Here is an 18,960-nt window from a genome sequence, read left to right on the forward strand (position 1 = left end):
GTAAGAGTCTGAATTTTTTTACTCTGTCTCTATAGCTTACAAATTAATATATGCTGCAGATGTGAAGAGACAGGGATGCACTTACACAGTAATTTGAGCTGCCTTAAAGAAGGGCTGCTGTGGTGGTGTCTGGTTTCCCTTGGTTCCACTGTTTTTCTTGCACTAGTAAGAGTGGTCCTGCAATTTTATAACGACTGGTTCAGGAAGCTGATCTTCTTGATATGACTCAGTTGAGTTAATGTTTTATAACTTCTGAAAAGGTAGGTCTCTTTCCTCATTCATGCCTGCAATCTACACCATTCCTTTTGAAGCCTCCAGGCTTCCTCCTGATCTCTGATAAGTGAGTTCAGCTCATTACCTGACCTAAAAAAACCCCCAACCAACCAACCAGCACCCAAAACACCTCACAAATAAACAAACAAAAAACCCCCAACAAACCACCCAGAGAAAACAAAACAAACAGACAAAAAAAACCCAAACCCAAAACTCACCAAAAGTGAAAGCAGCCATGAGATGGCTTTATCCTCTTGAAACCATACCCCCAGAATTTGCTAATCTCCATGCAGAAGAAATGTGTCTCCTTACATTCTTATCTATAGTCACTGGGTAGTGGGATGACATTTCAGACAATTATTTTAATTTAGATACTCTAGCAGACAATTATTCATGTTTTTTTGTGAGGTGGAAATTCTGGAAATTTAGAGTGTAGACAGTAGCTTGAGTAAAGCTCCCCCAAGTGTTGAAGTTGGTACAAGCAAAAGCCCTCATCCTTTAGCCAGCATGGAGTTAATTTTAACCCTCTGTGCCAGTACAGGTCTGGAGAGATTTAGTCTCTTGTATCTAAATTTTCAAGAAAACTCTGTTACTAGATCACTGCTTGCTCAAGGTTTCTCAGGACATAAGACAGGGCAGAAAACCGCAGTAGATTTCTAGATTTTTACCCTAATGCTCATCTGAATATTTTTTTTTTGGAAGAAAAAGGGAGAGCTGTGTAGGAGTCCTACCTAGGTGGTGGAGGTGGCAGTTCCTGATTGTGGGAGGCCCTGTGCCTCCTGCTCAGAAGAACAATCCAGTACATTTCATAATTGTAGAAACCAGTGCCACGTGTGCCAAGATAGTGATCCCCAAAGTCTTGCGTTAGTACGCTTAGTACACAGTGCTGAATGCTGGCTCCTGGCCCAGTCAGCTTTGCTCTGTCCTTTGCTTAAGGCACATTTTACCACTGGTGTGTTTTTTTTTTTTTTTTTTTTTTTTTTTTAAATTTGTAGACAACAGCATCATGAATGCCAAGATATCTTAGTGATTAATTAACTTTAATGAGAGACAATGAAACCAAGGCATGGCTGAACAGGCATGTCTTGTTCTCAGGCCATATTAATACAGTGATATCTTGAGAATATAATTTCTGTAGGTTTCCTTTAGTTGGAACAAGCTGTGTCTGTGTTCTTCTTTATTTACTAATCACAATATATTATTAAAAAGGCCATAGACCAGCAGCATTAAAAATAATTTGGGATGTTTGTTTTATTTCAATAGCTGTGAAAAACTTTGGGAAAAAGTCTGCTCAAAACACTGGTAATCCTTGGATTTCAAGGACTATTTTTATACTAGTTCAGACAATAATGGCAGTAAAAAAGACAGCTGGAATGGTATAAATGTGTGTTGAGATAGAGGACAGATATACACACATATTTATGTATTAAGCAAGAATTTGAAATATTGTTCTTTTATAGGTAGTGGAATTATTTGGTTCTTAGGATTTTTCGTAATATTTGAAAAGAACTCTGAAACGAATGTACCACGTCTTTTCCAAAAACATATTCAATCTTTTATGGAAGAAAAAGGGAGGTAACCACACAGAAGTAGGAGTAATAAGCAGTTTTTGAATCTGGGAAGTTCTTGTGTGGTATAACTTTGTTTTGTGGGTCACCTGGTTTGCTTTCTTTGCATGTAAATGCAATAGATACTTCAAAGTTCTTTTTAGGGATCTAGAATGCAAGGTGCTCATGAGTATCTCCTAAAGCTACCAAGTCTGAGTCGTATGAAAACTTCCTCCCTCCCTCCATCCCCCAACTGCTCTCAGTACTATACAAATTAGTGCTTGCACACTTTTTTTTTTTTTTCAGTCAGAAAGGCTTGTGTATCTTTTGAGCTTGATAAATTTGTCTTTCAATCTGCTGATATTTTCCAGTGGAGTCAGACAAGCCTCGTGTAGGTGTTTGGCTGTAAAGATTTTGTTGTTTTAGTTCTTGTTTTTACTGTCAACCAATATAGCTGATCTAGCCCATTGCACAAAGTTCATATTTCCTTACTATGGAATAAGTTCAATATTTAGCCTAGAAAATATTTTCTGAAGAAGTCATAGCTCTGGAATGCCACCTTTATTGTTAAGGAAGTACAAAAGTGTACAAGGAAAGAGTTGCATTTCCAATAGGTAACATTTAATCTTTAAACTTTTAACTACCTTTGTATAAAAGTCCCATTCTTAGGGACATGAACTTATGGCGGCTCTGCGAATACCACCTCCAAACTGGAACCTGATTATGCACTTCTACTACTATTTAGATCAATCCGCTGTGAGTGTACATGTAAACTTTATTGTTGTTTTTGGTGGTTGGTTTTTGTTTGTTTGTTTTTTACCTCAAATTATACTGCAGCTATCACTGTAACAACACAGTGATTTTCTCTGGAGCAAAGTTCTCAATCTTGTCTAGTTCCTCATTCACTTCTCAAAAAACCGATTATGAAGAATATTCTGTGTGATCACCGTGGTCATCAACATGAATTACAGCAGCGTCCATAACATCTTTCAGTGGATTTTTTTTTTTAATCAAGAAACTTAAAACATGTGAGCTTAGTATTTTTAATATCTGTAACATTCTTGTAGAGCAGGCATTACATCTTCAGCCCACTTTTTCATTATTTGACTGTAAATTAGGCATTCAGAGTATGACACAATTAATGATACCCAGCTGCTAGCTGGGTATCAAATCATTATTTTACTTGAAACTTTGTTTCCTGTTTCCTCCTGCTTTCAAAATAATTTCAGCAGAAAATTTGTACAAATGCCAAACCAAATACCTACAGCAAAAGGTGATTGAATGGGACAAACTGGGATTCATAAGACAAAGTGCAGACCACAGGGATCTTAGAAATGGTTTATAATGCTGGAAATAAGCATTGGTATGAAATACAGTACAATGACATTAACTTGCAGCATACCTATCTTTTAACTTTGATATATGCTGACATTGTGTGGAATAACTCACCTCTTTGATAACTAAACAAAGTAACTCTCTTCCTAAGACATGAGGAGGACACAAGAGAACTGAAGTAAATTGTTCAGCATTATAAAAACATTTGTCAGCATTATGAAAACATGTGCCCATGCAGCAAAGAGGGCCAACTGCATACTGCGCTGTAATAGCAAGAACATGTCCAGCAGGTGGAGAGAAGCAATTCTGCTGCTTTACGTGGCACTTGTGAGACCTTATCGGGATACCATGTCCAGGTTTGTGCCCTTCTCCCTCACCCAGTAGAAGACAGACACTGATGTACTGGAGTGAGTTGAGCTGAAGGCCACCGAGATGGTCAGGGCCTGGAGCACGTCACTGTACAAGGAGAGGCTGAGGGGAACTGGACTTGTTCAGCCTGGAGAAGAGAAGGCTAAAGGAGGTCTTGTCGCTGTTTCTAGCACCCCAATGGGAAGGTTTAGAGAAGACCGATGAAGACTGTTCTCAGCAGTGCACAAGGGTAGGATGAGGGGCGACAGACGAGATGAAACATGGGAAATTCAAACTAGACATAGGGGAAACAAACCTTTCACTATGAAGATGATCAAATATTAGAACAAGTTGCCCTGAGAGTCTGTGGATGCTCCATCCTTGGAGATATTCAAAACTTGATTGGCCAAGTTCCTCAGCAGCCTGCTGTACTGGGACCAGTTTTGAACAGGAGGCTGGACTAGATGGTCTCCAGAGGCTCCTCTGTGATTCTGTGATAAGGCTAATAGTTATTTTGTGTGAGAAGCTGGGGGAAAAAAACCCACGCTCTGTGTAAAGGATATGCAAGATTATACTATTAGTTTTATACTGTTACAGTGAAGATTTAAACACACAACAGTAAAGATGTAAGCCAGAGTGAGCAGAAACCAGTATAAGCTTTTAAGCGTAATTTAAAAGAACACCTCAGTATTCAACTTCTGTAATTCCCACATCAATAAAACACTGATTTCTTCTCATGCTTAGGAAAGTAAGCAGAACTTCCTGTATTTTAAGTTACGGATTTCCTATTTTTGAGGTATGTGTGCTTTGGTTGTGGTTGTTTTCTTTTGAAAATGTACTACTGAATGTTATAGAAATAGATTTCAGTAGCTCATGTTGGTAAAAAAGCATGTATAATTTTGGAGTTTTCAGTCACATTGAATTGTGTAATCATTAAATACTGTGAAGTTTTTGTTACTTATTTCTTCTGCTTGCTTCTCTTGTTTTTAACTTCCATTTTCTGGGAAAAGGCACAGACAAGGTTTTGGTTCAGAGCCATTCTATGTTAATTACAGAGACTCTGGTTAGGCGACAATCATCCAGTTAGATCTGCTGACTGATAGATTTGTATGAGTATTTCCTAAATGTTTTCAGTCAAAATTATTTAGTTTGATATAGATGTACTACATAAGCTAAACATGACGTATTTTGACCAAAACAACTGTGTAAAGGGCATCTTTACAGATTTGAGAGAAACAGCAGTAAACGGCTGGGGTCAGAAATGCCTCTTGTTGGCATAAGAGGAGGAGTGTTTCTATGGCTCAAGTGAATTTAAAACATAATAGAACACAACTGATGGACAGAGAAAAGGCCCTCAGTCCAGAAAATCATACCTCTCTCTCTCTTAAGATCATGGCTGTCGTTGCACTTTTCAGTTTTCCCTGTACTTAATGTACTGACAAACTTCCCTGCAAGCTGTAGCTACCAAAATTTCAGTGATTATTGTAGTCAAGCAAATACTTCTATTTGTTTTTTCCATATATAAATAATTCAGTGGCCTCACATCTCAATTAATATGAACTTAGAAGACTAGTCATTCAGTATTGTAAATTGAATGTCACTTGTGAATGCCCATCTACCAGAGACTTGCCTGAAGGCCCTTTCTTTACAGGCTGTTGAGGATGTTAGACAGCATCAGCAAAGTACCTACCACTGCAGTCTGAGGAGGCACATTCCCATAAAGCGTCTAGTTTTTTCTATTATTATTCTGCTGTTATTTATATATGCATTATGAAATAATGTTGAGGAATATTGTGTAACTTGTCCTTCGGTAGAATGAACCTTTGAGTAAAGTTACTACCTTAAAGTGGTCACTAGATGGCTTGCTAACCTAACATTTTCCTATAATACATACAGTTTAAAGACCTATGGATTCCTCTTGCTGCTGTTTGGGTTGGTTTTTTTGTTTGTTTGTTTGGTTTTGTTTTGTTTTTTTGTTTTTTTTGTTTTTTTTTTTTTAATTTAAGATGTTGTTTTAAATACCATTTTTATGCCTGCAAGGGAATCTAGGTTTACTAATCCTACAAATTCTCTAAATGTCTGACTCAGTGTTGCTAGAAGTGTCTTCAAGCTGTTTACATCCTTATAATGAGGTAGGTTGTTGACAGAAACTGCATTGTGAAACCTTTGTTTTCTCCATTGTTTTGCCTATTAGTGGGACACTAAAAACAGGATCATATTTGAAGAGACCTTTTTAATAGGCACATTTATTTTAAGCTTTTGATGGTTTGTAAAATTAGGACATTCTAACATGGTAATGAACTAGGGTCCAGAGGGGAATCTTCTGTGAAGCAGCATAATGTGTACTCAGTCATTATACTTTGCTTGTAAGGTCTGCTGTTCTTTACAGCAGGCAATACCTTTGTTTGATTCTGGGCTTAGTGCTGTGGCAGGAGTCTGCTGCTGCTCTTCTGGGCTGTAATGCTGCTGCTCAGGCAGAGAAAATGGAAGACAGGTTTTGCCTAACTTACTGTCTAATAAAATCAGCTTCCCAAATGATGTCTGATATGTAATGGGCTGAGCTTTTCCTAATAAAACACAATTTCTAAGTGCTAGTTTAATTTGTTTTCCTTTTATTTGTCTTTGGAGATATGAATTAAGTAACAGCCAGTGAGACTCACCACATCTTTTTCTCCTGCAGTAATTTTATTTCCCACTTGCTTCCATCATCCCACTCCCTTTGTTTTACTTTCCATGGAGGTAGTGTGTAATGTCTGATAAATGCTTGGACGAATGCTTTAAAATGCTTGGGCAAACTTTGTGTTTCCTACAGGCTTACCTGTTTACTCTGGGCTGCATATACTGGAAAAATAAAGATAATGTCTTTATTCTTGTTATGGTTCTGTATATACTTTGCAATAAGGGTGAGGTTTTTTCCTCAAAAAGTAAAGCATTACTTTACAAAAGTTTCCAAAACTCTGAAAAACCTGTTTTAAAAAGAACTGTCAGCTGCTTTTCACAGATTTTTTTGCTGCTGAATCTCTCTGGAACGATTGACTAGGTTTTGACATTTTAAACCATCCTTTGTCAGAGGAGACTCTTTAAAGTTCTATGATGATGGCCTTCTCCCTTCTCCCTTTTTTTTTTTTTTAAATTATGTTTTTATACTTATATTCATATCTTACGAGAAGTTTAAGGTCTTGAGCCTTGAGCATTGTGGAGTGAGAATGTCTTGCTTAAAACACATGGAGGAAAACTGAGTTTTTTTCAAATAAAAAATATTTGTGGTATTCCGGTTATAAAACTAGATTTCAGTTCATTGCACATATGTATGCACAGATGGCCTCATATTTAAATGTTCTAAGTGTTAGTATATAGATTAAGTCACTGGAGTTATGTCATTAGCTGTAGGTAATACATTTAATTTGTACTTCTGTATTAATCACTTTCAGTTGAGAAAAAGATTTTTTTTTTAACCTCCATGTTACTGCCTCTAATGTATGTTGTATAGTGAATGACTTAAATTTATAAATGCTCAGTCCCTAAAACTTTTTTTACTTCTTTAGCAAGTATAAAAGCACAGAGTCTTCCTTTCTGCTGTAGATAATGTAGGCATTAATAAGTCATAAAAACTGCACTTAATTAAACAGTTAAGAATTTACTAGGTAAATGTTATATGGGGTACTTCAAGTTTAGAAAAAAATCTCTTGTCGGAATGTCTCACTTTAGTTACTCAAGCCAGCAGCTTGGCTAGCAACATATCATAATCTTGGAACAGTGCCGGTTTTTAAAGGAGTAAAAATCGCTTAATGAATAAACTCTTGCTACAGAGTAGTGCAACACTAGAATTTTACTTCTTGACCATGTGTTCAGTGTCCAAGAAGCATTTTGAGCAAACATTAAGTTCTATTTATTCCTTTTATACAGGACATTGTACCAGTGGATGCCTCTTATGAGGTGAAAGAGCTTTATGTGCCAGAAAACAAGCTACAGTTGGCCAAAACTGATGCTGAGTCTCTGTTAACCTTGGAAATAAATAAGGTATTGTGTGTTCAGTTGTCTCATTGCTGAAGTTGAAAGACAGTTTAATCTCTTGCTCAGAGAAAGTAGATATAGTCGAAATATCTGTACTGGTTACAGAATGTATCTTGGTATACTTTTTCACTCTTTTCTTGAGAGAAATCACAGCATCTGTGTTTTCTTTGATCACTTACTAGAGATAACATTTGAATCTTTGTAATTTCATAAATAATGTCTAGTATAGTGTTACTTAGTTTATCCCAAGCCTGGAGATTCAGCAGCTTCCTCCCATGCTGCCTCCTCCCTTTGCCATCCATGGCCTCAACCGTACCTGGCATATCTTTGTATGAGTAGTTGTTTCTAGAAGAATTACTAACTTTTTTTTTTTTTAGTTTACTTACACAAACCATTTTATTTTGAATTGTAATAACCTAGAAATATGAAGGAAATCAGTTACTGCTTCCTGATTCTCCTTATTGGTAACCTTCAGCTGAACGATAGTAACCTTACATACCAGGCTCAAACAGTTGCAAACTTAAGTCTACAGAGATGATCAGATCTACTTTATTGTTTGTTTGTTTTTTCTAGTTAGAACGTATTCATGCTACTTTTCTGGCTTCCAGCAGAGAAAATGTGGAAAAGCATGGATCAACTTGATCAACTCTGTTCTTATTTTGGTTAAATGTATTATTTTCCAACTCAGATTAATTAGACAAAGCTGATTCTGTCTGTGTTTCTGTTGTACCTCATCTTCTTTTTCTTAAGAACTAGACCTAAACACAGATACAATGCATGAGTGTTTTCACTGGCTTTTTGACAGTATTACTAGAACTTAAAGCTAAGCATTTGATTTAGCTCAGAGTTGAGCATCTGCCGTGAGTTACTTGACTTGGAAGGAATGAGACGACATACTAAGCACTGAATTAAATAGTTTTAAAATTTGCCTAGCCTTCTACTACTAATAAATTTTAATACTTCCTTTCACTGCATCTTACTAGATCCTTTCACATATGTAAAACTATTTATTGCTTCGATAAGGAATAAATATTTAAGGTCACCATTATTAAATTTATGTAGTGTCCCGTTCTAAATTGCTCCCTATCTAGAAAAACAAATCCTTTCCTTCTCCACCCCCAACCAGTGGTTTGTTAAATATCAAGCATGTATATAACATTAGCTTGGGAAGAAAATGTGTGTTGTACTTGCCGCAGTATAAATTAAACAGTGTAATAAAATTAGTCATGCTCTTTTTTGCAAAGGAGACTTGCACAAGCAAAGCCTGTCCTTGTCAAAGACTTGACCAAGTCTTAGTAATGGACATGCAGAAATAATAGAGGCCACACACTAAGTCATAGTGTGACTGTTTAAGTGCTAAGGAAGGAAATTCCCTGTAAGCTGATACCTCTTAAACTAAACTAAGTACTAGTCCCAAGAGAACTTTACTTGTGGGTTGTCTCACTAGTTTCTGCAATAAAATTTTTCTTTCTAATCTGTTTTAAGATTAGACCTCTTAATGTTCACCCCCATAATTCTGATTTTTGTGGTAATTGTTGTGGTGTTTTTCTTTTTTTTCTTTTTTCACCTCTTGGTTATCTTGCTTTGTTAAAAAATAAATGCAAGTGGGACTCTCTAATTCTGTTGAGGTGAACTTTATCAAACATTTACAAATAAAGTTTGTTGTTGTGCCTTTTTTTTTGTTGTTGTTGGTTTGTTTTTTAACACATGGAAATTTGATCTAGTGTAAGGACTGGAAAATAACCAAAAATATGAACAGTGAGAAACAAGTTGTTCTTTTTTTTACTTGTAGAAACTTTCAGTTCTTTGTGATTAAAAACTGTAATACTGAAATCTTCCATTTACACTGTCCTGCATTTTATGGGTAAATCATGATCTATTATGATTAATACGTGATGCCAATCATTAAGCATCAACTTTTGTCTGCTCTAAGTCTATTTCTCCATTTCTTTACAAGGTGGATATGCAATGGGTGCAAGTGCTAGCAGAAGGTTGGGCAACACCCCTGAATGGCTTTATGAGAGAGAGAGAATACCTACAGTGCCTTCACTTTGACTGTCTCCTTGACGGTAGGGTAAAACTTACCATTTGTAAAACTGAGCAAACTAATCCTACTTCTAAAATATTGTTGATGCTTTGCTTCTTAGTGGTGGTGTGGTCATACGTTATCAGCCTTGTGCACAACCTGGGGTAAGAGGCTCGATTATGATGATCATCAGTTTTAAACTTGATGGTTTTATTGTTTTTATACCTACCATTGTGTTTGAATGTCTTGCCTTTTTGCCTTTATAAATTATACTTTTCAAATGTTTTCATTTTTGAAAAACATTTAAACCTAAAATCTATGTTTCTAATTTGTTTTGAAGACATTTATTTTAGAATTCAGAACTGCAATTTAGTTGCTGTTTAGCTCTGTGTGCCAAAAGATTTGTTCCGTAATGGTAATGAAAGAAAGGACAACAAACTGACTTGAGTGCTGGAGCCATTGCAAGTATGAAATCAGAATTTGAGGAGGTTGCTTGAGTATGGACAATTGTCACATGTAATTAAATTACTATAACTTAGTAATTATCTTGTGATGATTTAAACAAATATCTTTTATTTTGCATTACCAACTGGCTAAGAGCAAGCATTAGTTAAGGTAGTCCAACAAGTGATAATAACGTCAGGTTTTGGAATTTGATTGTGGTCCTCTGTCATTTTTCATTTATTCCTCTTGAAGGCTCTGTTTTACTCCAGCCTTTTAGGTTTTTTTGCGCTCTCTATATCAAAGAGGGATAGTAAAAATTCCTGTCTCCCCACTTTCTTCTGCATTACTCTTCTCTTGCTGGAGACCAAATAGCAGAAAAAAAATTGTCACTTGTCTTTCAATTCTATGATCCAGACATCTGTTGTCCCTCTTTCATTTTCTAGTTCCCTTTTCTAAGTGTCTCGGATACTATCCTAGGCAACATAATGTCATCCTGTTATTTTGGAGTATCTAAAGTTTGCAGTATCGTTTTTGAACTGCTAGTTTTATTTTTATTCCATTTGCCTTCTGTGTGTCCATTCAGGTGAAACATGCTCTGCAGATGGCATGCTATGCATTCAGCTGCTAAAATAGCTTGTAGCTTCTTATTCTGCCCTGTAGTCTTCTGTAAATCAGAATTTTTATAAGGCTTTTAAGACCTTGTATAGGTGTCAGATATGGCAATATTATGAGTTTTTAAACTTCTCTTGCAATTGTTTTTAGTACCTCATGTATGCTGCAAAAAATAAAAGTAATGAAAAATAACTAATAACTTATTGATGGAAACAATTTTCAGTTCTAAGCTTGAATAGAAAAGTCATGTTCCTCTAGATGCTAACATATTTCCTCTTCTTAGATATCTACTGCAACATTTATGTATGAGAACCTTTTTAGAGAAATGTGATTGCCTCAAAGCTGCTTTGCTGCTTGAAGCAGTGGGAATGGTTAAGTCAAAAAAGCATCCTGAAAGTTTCCTCCCTGCTTGGTATGTTAGTTCTGGAGTCTCAAGGCAGCAGTCATTTTCCAGGATTTTGATTTTTTCAAGAGAGGGAAATTGTTTAATACCTGCAATGCATCTCATCCTTTGGGCTCTAAATGCAATGTTCGTACTGACTGACTTCTACATTGTGGAGATTGGTGCAGGTGTGTTAATATTCTCACTTAGAAGCTTAAGTTATCTGAAATAGTCTCAAGCTGACACTGTCCTCACCTGCGACTTAAGAAACTCACTCCACTACGTTGCCTCAGTTTCTCATTTGTACAGCGGCTGAAGACAGATGTCAAAGATACTATATATTTATTATTGGTCACTGACAAAATTTTAATAATTAACAGGTTTGAGATCTCTTCCCAGTTTGAAATATTTAATTCCTTGTTCACAAAAGCAAAAGGATTTTTTTAATTATCAAATTAGGAGTGGCATATCACCTTCTCTGTGACTGTTGCCAAGCTCAATTTTATGACCTAGTTGCTTTGAAAATAAGTCTGAGCACTAAGACTGAACTTAGGAGAAGATGTGCAGCATGCTTTTCATTTTGCGTTATGAAGGAAGGGGGGGATCTATTTTCCTCTTAACTTTTTCATCCAGCTTCATAAAGTTTAACTTCCTACCACACTTAAGGTAAAATTGAGAGAAGGTTATGAAAAAATGTATTGCTCAAATAACGGGGAAATCAGCCTTATTTAGAGTCTTGGCCCCACTCAAGTCAATAGCAAAACCCCCATTAACTTTAAGGGGGCCATGCCTTTTCTCCTGGAGACCACCCAAAAGTTTTGCACTCTTTCGGCAATTGTATGCTCGTTAGAATTCAAGCCTTTGTATGAGACTTACAGTATCTACTCCACTGGGTTTCTCAAATCTCACTCCTGTAGTCAAGAAAAACAAGACTTCCAGCATCTAGCAGTGAAGTAAATGCTTAAAAGTGAGGACCACACATAACCTTAAAATTCAGATGCATTGGTTTAGTTTTAGAAGTAAAGTAGCCGGTAAGCTTTCAGCTGAACAAACTATGCAAAATGTCTGCCTGACTTAACAGTTTTTTCTGAAATACATATGCTTGAATCTGAATACAGTTTTAAGTAAACAGCAAAAGTCGCCTTTTGAAACAGTTGAATTATATATGCTAACTACTTGGGTACATTTGGCTGCTTCTATCGCATTGAACTTTTCTTACGGACTGAAAGTATGGCTGCTGAGAATGCTATTTCTTTTTTTACTCTTTATCCACTCCATTAGCGATCTTGCCTAATATTTTAGATGATCTGTTTAAAAGGGACAATTGTGTATTTCTGCTTACTAGATAGGTTCTTTAACAAGTTATTCCTTTGAGATCCCAAAAAAGTAGTATCCCCACAGTCTAAATACTTGTGTGCAGCTATAAATACTTGCTATTTTCAGTACTGTCTTTGCTCTTTCTCAAACCTCAGTGCTTGCACATTTTTATAGCATGTGTATCTTATGCAAGAGTTCATTCTAAAAGTTGCTTTCAAGCCCTGTTAAAATTTAACTACTTGAGCTACCTGTTGTGTGGTACACATACAGCCTGGACTGTGGCTTGTTAGGAGGGTAGATTTTCATCATATCACTGATGACCGTTGCTAAGGATAAGGGCCCATTTTTTTTTTTCCCTTCACTCTGCAGGGGGAGTTATTAATCTGTCAGTGCCTATAGTGCTAACAGCTACTCAAGAAGACAAAGAAAGACTGGATGGGTGTACAGCAATTGCACTGGTGTATGAAGGTCGTCGTGTGGCCATTCTTCGTAATCCCGAATTCTACGAGCACAGGAAAGAGGAACGCTGTGCTAGGCAATGGGGCACAACATGCAAGGAACATCCGTATATCAAGGTGTGTGTTTAAAAGTTGAAAATCTAATCCTATTAGCTGTACCGTTTGTGGCGCTGCAAATTAAGTGAAGCTGATGTCTGTGACTGGTGTATTTCGACAGCAAAACTACTTTGAGAACTAATTAAAACATTTGAGCAGAAACAAGGGTGGTTGTTTTTTTTTTTTGTTCTGTGCAGCTGTTGAATAGGCTGCGCTTAGTGTGAAAATCTAATGTCAATATGTACACATGAAATGAATTTAGAACATACTGTAGAATCTGTGCTACAGAAGAGGGAACTTTGCCCTCTAGTGTGCCTAGGAAACACATCCCTCTGTGTAGCCAGATGGGTCATCAAAGCGCCTTAATCAGCAGATACATGCATTGTGAAGGCAAGAAAACTTCTATTCTTCCTGCATGCGGAGCACGTGAGAACTGCCTGGTTTAGATGCTTTTGAAATAGGCCCCACTCCTGGAGAGTTCATCATTTAACTCTCTGGGGAGTTATTTCCCATCCATTGTGTTCAGTATGTTTTATTATCTTGACCTTATGTGTATGTCATACTGAAATATTCTAACTGCAACATCGCAATGTTTTGTGTTTGGATTTGCAAGCTGATGTAAATGTTGCATCTGAGCTCTGCAGAGACAAAATATGTTTCTTCCCCCATTTGTCTCTATAGTATCTTTTTGTTTACAACTATGACTTAAAATCAGACAAAAAGAAATCAAACAAACCTCAAATTATGAGCTTGCTTTTAAAAAGGGAAAGCCTTTGATTTGCTGTAAAAGTATCTGTAAGATTAATAGTTATACATATGTGAAAACTATGGATTTTTTGACTTCTTTATTAATGTGTAATCAATTTTTTTATTAATGTGTAATGACATCTGTTTACTGACTGAAGTTGTATTCAGGAGTATATCTGAAAAAGGACATCTCCTGCTAGATACAAGTAAGAGTATTCTGGAAAATTTTCAAAGCCCTTGATGTGTTCTGTGCTGATGAACATAAGAATACCCCTTTGTTGAAAACTTCACACAAATTTAAGAAATTCTAAGAAAATCTGATGCAGACAAGATTTGAATGACTTGTTATAATGCATTAGCAATTACAGAATGACATGGCTGAAACTAATGTAGAAGATGAGGAGCTATGTTACTATGTCTGTACTGGAGTGTATAGTAGTAGTATCACGACAGCATATGAATGTGTGCATAGTACTGTCATGACAGCACATGAATCTGGTGGCCTTTCTAAATTAATCAGAAAACTTTGCGTGCCTGAGAGTTACTGTAGTGCAGTTTTCTCATCTTCATATCTTTATCACACCTTCCCCCACCTTGGTAAGATGTCAAAGTCTGGCATTTTCCTTGGCAAGGGGATGGTGACTGTAGCATCACTTAATTCCAGCAGGTCCTCTATCTCAAAGTAAAAATAAATTGAAAAATCCACAGTTAATTTTGGCTTGTGGGTTTAGTATGTAATGTCTTATGTTATGTCAACATTTGTTGTCATCTTTAAATTACTTAAGGCTAAAAAATTATCAGAAATGTGTATGAAACCTGGAAGTTTTTTTGTGGTTCCATCTTCAAAAGCAAATGCATTCCCAGAAATTAATAATTTCTGAGTGATTTCTATGGCCATTGCTAGAGCATGTTAAGCAGCTTGCCATAATTATTTTTTCTTAAGGCGTGAGGTGATATTTGAGGATACCAAACGAATTCTAGTGAGTGTACAATATATGTTGCCTTGGTAAAGTGCTACTGTGAAACAAATCCAAAGGCTATCCTACTTCAAAGATTCTGATTTTATTCATAAATTAAAGGTAATCAGAACTGGTTTATTTGTTACTTTATTGCTGACCAGAATCTTGTAAACTGCAAGGTGATACTGGAACTGCATTTGCTTTGACCAACAACTATAAAGTGTGCAACTTTGTTGTACTTAATATGTTAGGCTTTCTGGCTGCTATCTCTTTTTGTCATGTAATAATGTTGGTTAAGAATGCTGGGTACTTGCATTTCTACCTATTAAAAAAATCCTTTATTTTGAGAGAAAGGCATATGCCTACTGAAGATTTGGGCATCTCTCCTGCACCATCGTATAACATGTCTGGACTATGTTCCAGTGATTATTTTTATTTTTATTTTATTTTATTTTGTTTTATTTTATTTTGTTTTATTTTACTTTATTTTGTTTTATTTTTTAAAAAACGTTGATGCTTGACTTGAGACTGTCGAATAAAATTAACGCAGAACTCTTCCCTTGGTAAAGATGTGCCCCCATTGCAATGTTCTAGATGCTCAGGAGAAGCTGACAAGCAATACTAACAAGGGTTTTGCTTTCTTTTCTTAGATGGTTATGGAGCAAGGGAACTGGCTTGTAGGTGGAGATCTACAGGTGCTTGATCGTATTTATTGGAATGATGGACTTGATCAATACCGTCTCACTCCAGCTGAACTAAGGCAGAAATTCAAGGAAATGGATGCTGGTGAGTAAACTTTTCTTGTTCTGTTTCTTCCTGCAAAGATTTATCCAAATGCCTGCTGCCTCAATACCACAGGGGCTAGCATTGTTTCAAAGATGAAGGTTTTTGAATGCTCTCCTAGGTGGCATTCTTTGCCTTTTACTGGTATTAATTTATATGACCTCAAGCATTGCACTGCCTAAATACACAAGAGAAGCTGGTAATGCCTGAGGTTCTGAATTTTATCTTTCTATGCACACTAGACATGTTACTAATGCAAGAAAAGATAATGTTAAAATGTGGTAGAACATGATTTAAAAATTATCAGGTTCGGCTAAAACTGTAGAGGTATGGTTGAGTGCTGCTTTCATGCTGTTCTATGTTTATTTCTGTTTATGCTGCTTCTGGGGAGCAAAGCTTATGACAGTAATGCAAGTACAGTGGTGCAAAGTGGAATGTATCACAGTTAAAAATTGTGAGCTAACTGCTAGCTTTATGTTGCACAAGAAACAAAACAGTTTTTCTCACTAAAGCAGTTGTGTTAAGTAGATAAATAAGAGGCTGAGTAATGTCTTAAAGCAGAGAACAAACGTACTGCCTTCATTGTGCCAGTGGCTGGCAGGCAGCTGCTAAGCACTTCTAAGTGTGAGGGAAGAGATTAACATCAAGAATGCAAACTGAGATTGGTCCTGAGCTCCTGTCTTTTTTCAGTGTGGTCAGTATTTCCAGGATCTGCAGGTTTGAGATACCAATCTTTGTTTTAGCTAGCTCCTAAATAAATATAGTTGATACCTGAAAAAGCCCTGTTCTCTAGATTTCATTGGTTCCTTAATGAGAAACCTCTTGGTGATGGTGATTTTGCTGTCTTGCAGGGTACGTTAGTTCATCTTAATTTGCAGAAGGGAGAAATCCTGGTTGAGGCAGTGTTTTTCATCGAAGAGTTTGTAATGCTTTGGAATACCAGTTAGCCTTGCTTTGTTCTTACTGTCCGTAGACTCTACAAAGCTGTTTAGGTGAAGGAACTGTTAAGGCGCATTAAATCCGCTTTCATTTGTTTTGTCACAAACGTCCATTTGTTCTCCTGATGATACATTGAGCCTTTAAGACAGTTAGCATAGTTTGATTTCCTCTTAGAATTTAACTTTATGTTATATGCTCATGCAAGTGAAAAATCCAAAGAGAAGATTATAGCTATTGGAGAAACTAGAGTAATTCTGTGGAAATCTCAAAAATGAATGAAGCTGATTTATTTTTTTTTTTTAGTATGGTTGTTTTTTATTAGCTTTGCTTATTGAGTATAATGATTTTATAATAACTCATAGTTCTTTAATGACCTGTGACTACTGCTATTATACTTGTTTAATAGAGTTCAGAGGAAAGATTGTACTGTTTGAAAATTTTTCTACGATTGTACAACTCCTGATAAAGTAACTTGCTTTTCTTGTATCTTTTGTCTGTTTTTTCTCCATAGATGCTGTCTTTGCGTTCCAGTTACGCAACCCGGTGCACAATGGGCATGCTCTTTTAATGCAGGATACTCATAAGCAGCTTTTGGAACGTGGCTACCGGCGCCCAGTTTTACTCTTGCATCCACTTGGAGGCTGGACAAAGGAGGATGACGTTCCTCTCATGTGGCGCATGAAGCAACATGCTGCAGTACTGGAGGAGGGAATCTTGAATCCAGAAACAACAGTGGTGGCTATATTCCCTTCCCCCATGATGTATGCTGGACCAACTGAGGTAAATACATCAAGAATTTAAAACAAAGCAAAGCCCCTTTGATAGTGCACTAAAGTATTTTGTGCTATGCCTGATGTTTGTGCATTGTGTTTTTTTTAATGGAGAGAGGAGACTAATTTTTCCTTGGGAAAACCAGACTGTAAAGGCTCCATCTGTCATCAACCAAAGCATTCTTCTATGAAGAAACGTCTATATTGGAGGATTTTGCTGGAAATGGTGGGAGACAATACTGGGTTTATGTGCTCCTTTCTTTATAGTTATAACGGTATGATAATGAATTAATCCTTCCTCCTTTTTTACAGTCTTTTTCAGAAGGAATTATAAGATCTGTTAACATACCAAATAGTTGTCCTGAATGTTAAGATACTTAAGTTTTATGACTGTTAAGCAAAAAGTTTGTATGTTGGAGGGCTATACACAAATTAGGGGGGGGGAACCAAAACAAACAAAAAGGACTTGTTTATATTTTGGCAACTTAATTCAGAGAGAATTGTTTCAAGGCTTTCGTATGAAATAATTCTTTGGCAGCACTTTATTTAGAAGCCAGGTCTTGGGTTGGAATCCCTAGAGGTTTGTGGGAAGCAGCAGAGAGAGTAAATGCTCTCATTTGAGGGCAATTCCTTTAGGGGATATTGATTCTCCATCTCATTACTTTCCCCCGCCCCCCAAAGTCACAGGAAGTTGAAATTCTGACCAGGCTCAAGAGGTTAACTCTGTGGTAGTTTTTTGATAGATAGGATATCTCACCAGTGGAATTAAATCAGGCTGGTGTCGCTTATTTTCTGCTGGCCAGTTGACTGATCAAACAGAGCTTGCAGTGCCTTTCAGTCCTAGAGAAAAAACTGCAGTCCAGATCTAGTTGAGGCATGTAAGTAAGTTACTGTAGGGACTATTGTACTGTTCCCGTAGACCTTTTATGAGAATTAACAGAAATCTTCTACTTCAGACTTGTATTCATGAGCATATGAGGAGGAACAAAACCTACAATCCTTACTCTAAGAGTTTTCTCTTAACCTATATGACATTTCCAGTGACGTCAGAGTACAGCCTGACAGTAATGTTTGTAGCCAAGTAATAAAAGAGACTCTTCCTTTAATCATTTTCCATAGGTCATTTAAAAGACACTGGTACCAGATTCATTTCTGTAGCGCAAGTGCTTTACAGAACAACAAGCAGCTGTTAGTATGGTTATCTACAGGATGGATGTGGCCTTCCAGTCTGTGAAGACTTTAATGGACATGTTTTTAAAGCATCAGTTTAGCATTTTTGCATTTTTAACATTCTTGATAATTACCTTGAAAGAAAAGAAACAGTTCTGTAAGAGAAAATTTTGTATCAAAATGCAATAAATTCACCTGCTTAGGAAAGTAAATATGTTCTGAAGTAGTATGGATGTATAGAAATATGGGACAAGAGCTGCTAGTTTTATGTCTTAAACATGTGGTTTACAGTGTTCTAAATTGTCTTAGTCAAATAGCTTCACTTATTCAAAATGGAGTTCTTACTTGCTGTTACCCAAATGACAACATGAAACTTAAATTTAACTAGGCTAGAGTAGTTTCAGAAAATATGCTGCTAGCTGCTGTGGTATTCTGGAATTCCATGTGTATGGCCCACTCTGTGCTTGTAACATAAATGTTAAAATTATGAGTATCATCATCCAGATGCTTCCATAGTACACTATATGCTTGAATAGCAGTGGAATTGGTCGTGTGTAACGTCTGGCTGTGGTCAAATGAAAACTGATACCAATGGTACCCTCATAACTCATGACTGGTTCCTAATTTCATTATCTGACTACTGATTTACAGAACTCTGTCCATATTGACTGCAAAGCTTCCTCCTTGAATGGTTTCTGTAAGGATTATAGAACTAATGTAGAACTAACAGTTAGTTACTA

At 36.6% G+C, this 18,960-nt stretch overlaps 1 protein-coding gene across 4 annotated transcripts in view; it reads left to right on the forward strand.

Moving 5' to 3' along the window:
- PAPSS1 (3'-phosphoadenosine 5'-phosphosulfate synthase 1) overlaps nt 1–18,960 on the forward strand; it is a 51,950-nt gene that overhangs the window by 14,824 nt on the left and 18,166 nt on the right. For 3 of the 4 annotated variants that reach the window (XR_014228684.1, XM_082316552.1, XM_082316553.1), the window contains exons 6-10: nt 7,410–7,523; nt 9,475–9,586; nt 12,668–12,873; nt 15,209–15,344; nt 16,792–17,060. Coding sequence is in view for 2 of the 4 variants with exons in the window: in XM_082316552.1 (XP_082172678.1) it covers nt 7,410–7,523; nt 9,475–9,586; nt 12,668–12,873; nt 15,209–15,344; nt 16,792–17,060 (837 nt within the window). In the remaining 2 variants the exon portion in view is untranslated. Of the gene's footprint in view, nt 1–7,409; nt 7,524–9,474; nt 9,587–12,667; nt 12,874–15,208; nt 15,345–16,791; nt 17,061–17,164; nt 17,326–18,960 lie in introns of all 4 variants that reach the window. The other variant, XR_014228685.1, reaches the window with a different exon arrangement.

This window comes from Platalea leucorodia (assembly GCF_965183815.1).
Source record: "Platalea leucorodia genome assembly, chromosome: 6".
Classification (NCBI taxonomy): domain Eukaryota; kingdom Metazoa; phylum Chordata; class Aves; order Pelecaniformes; family Threskiornithidae; genus Platalea; species Platalea leucorodia.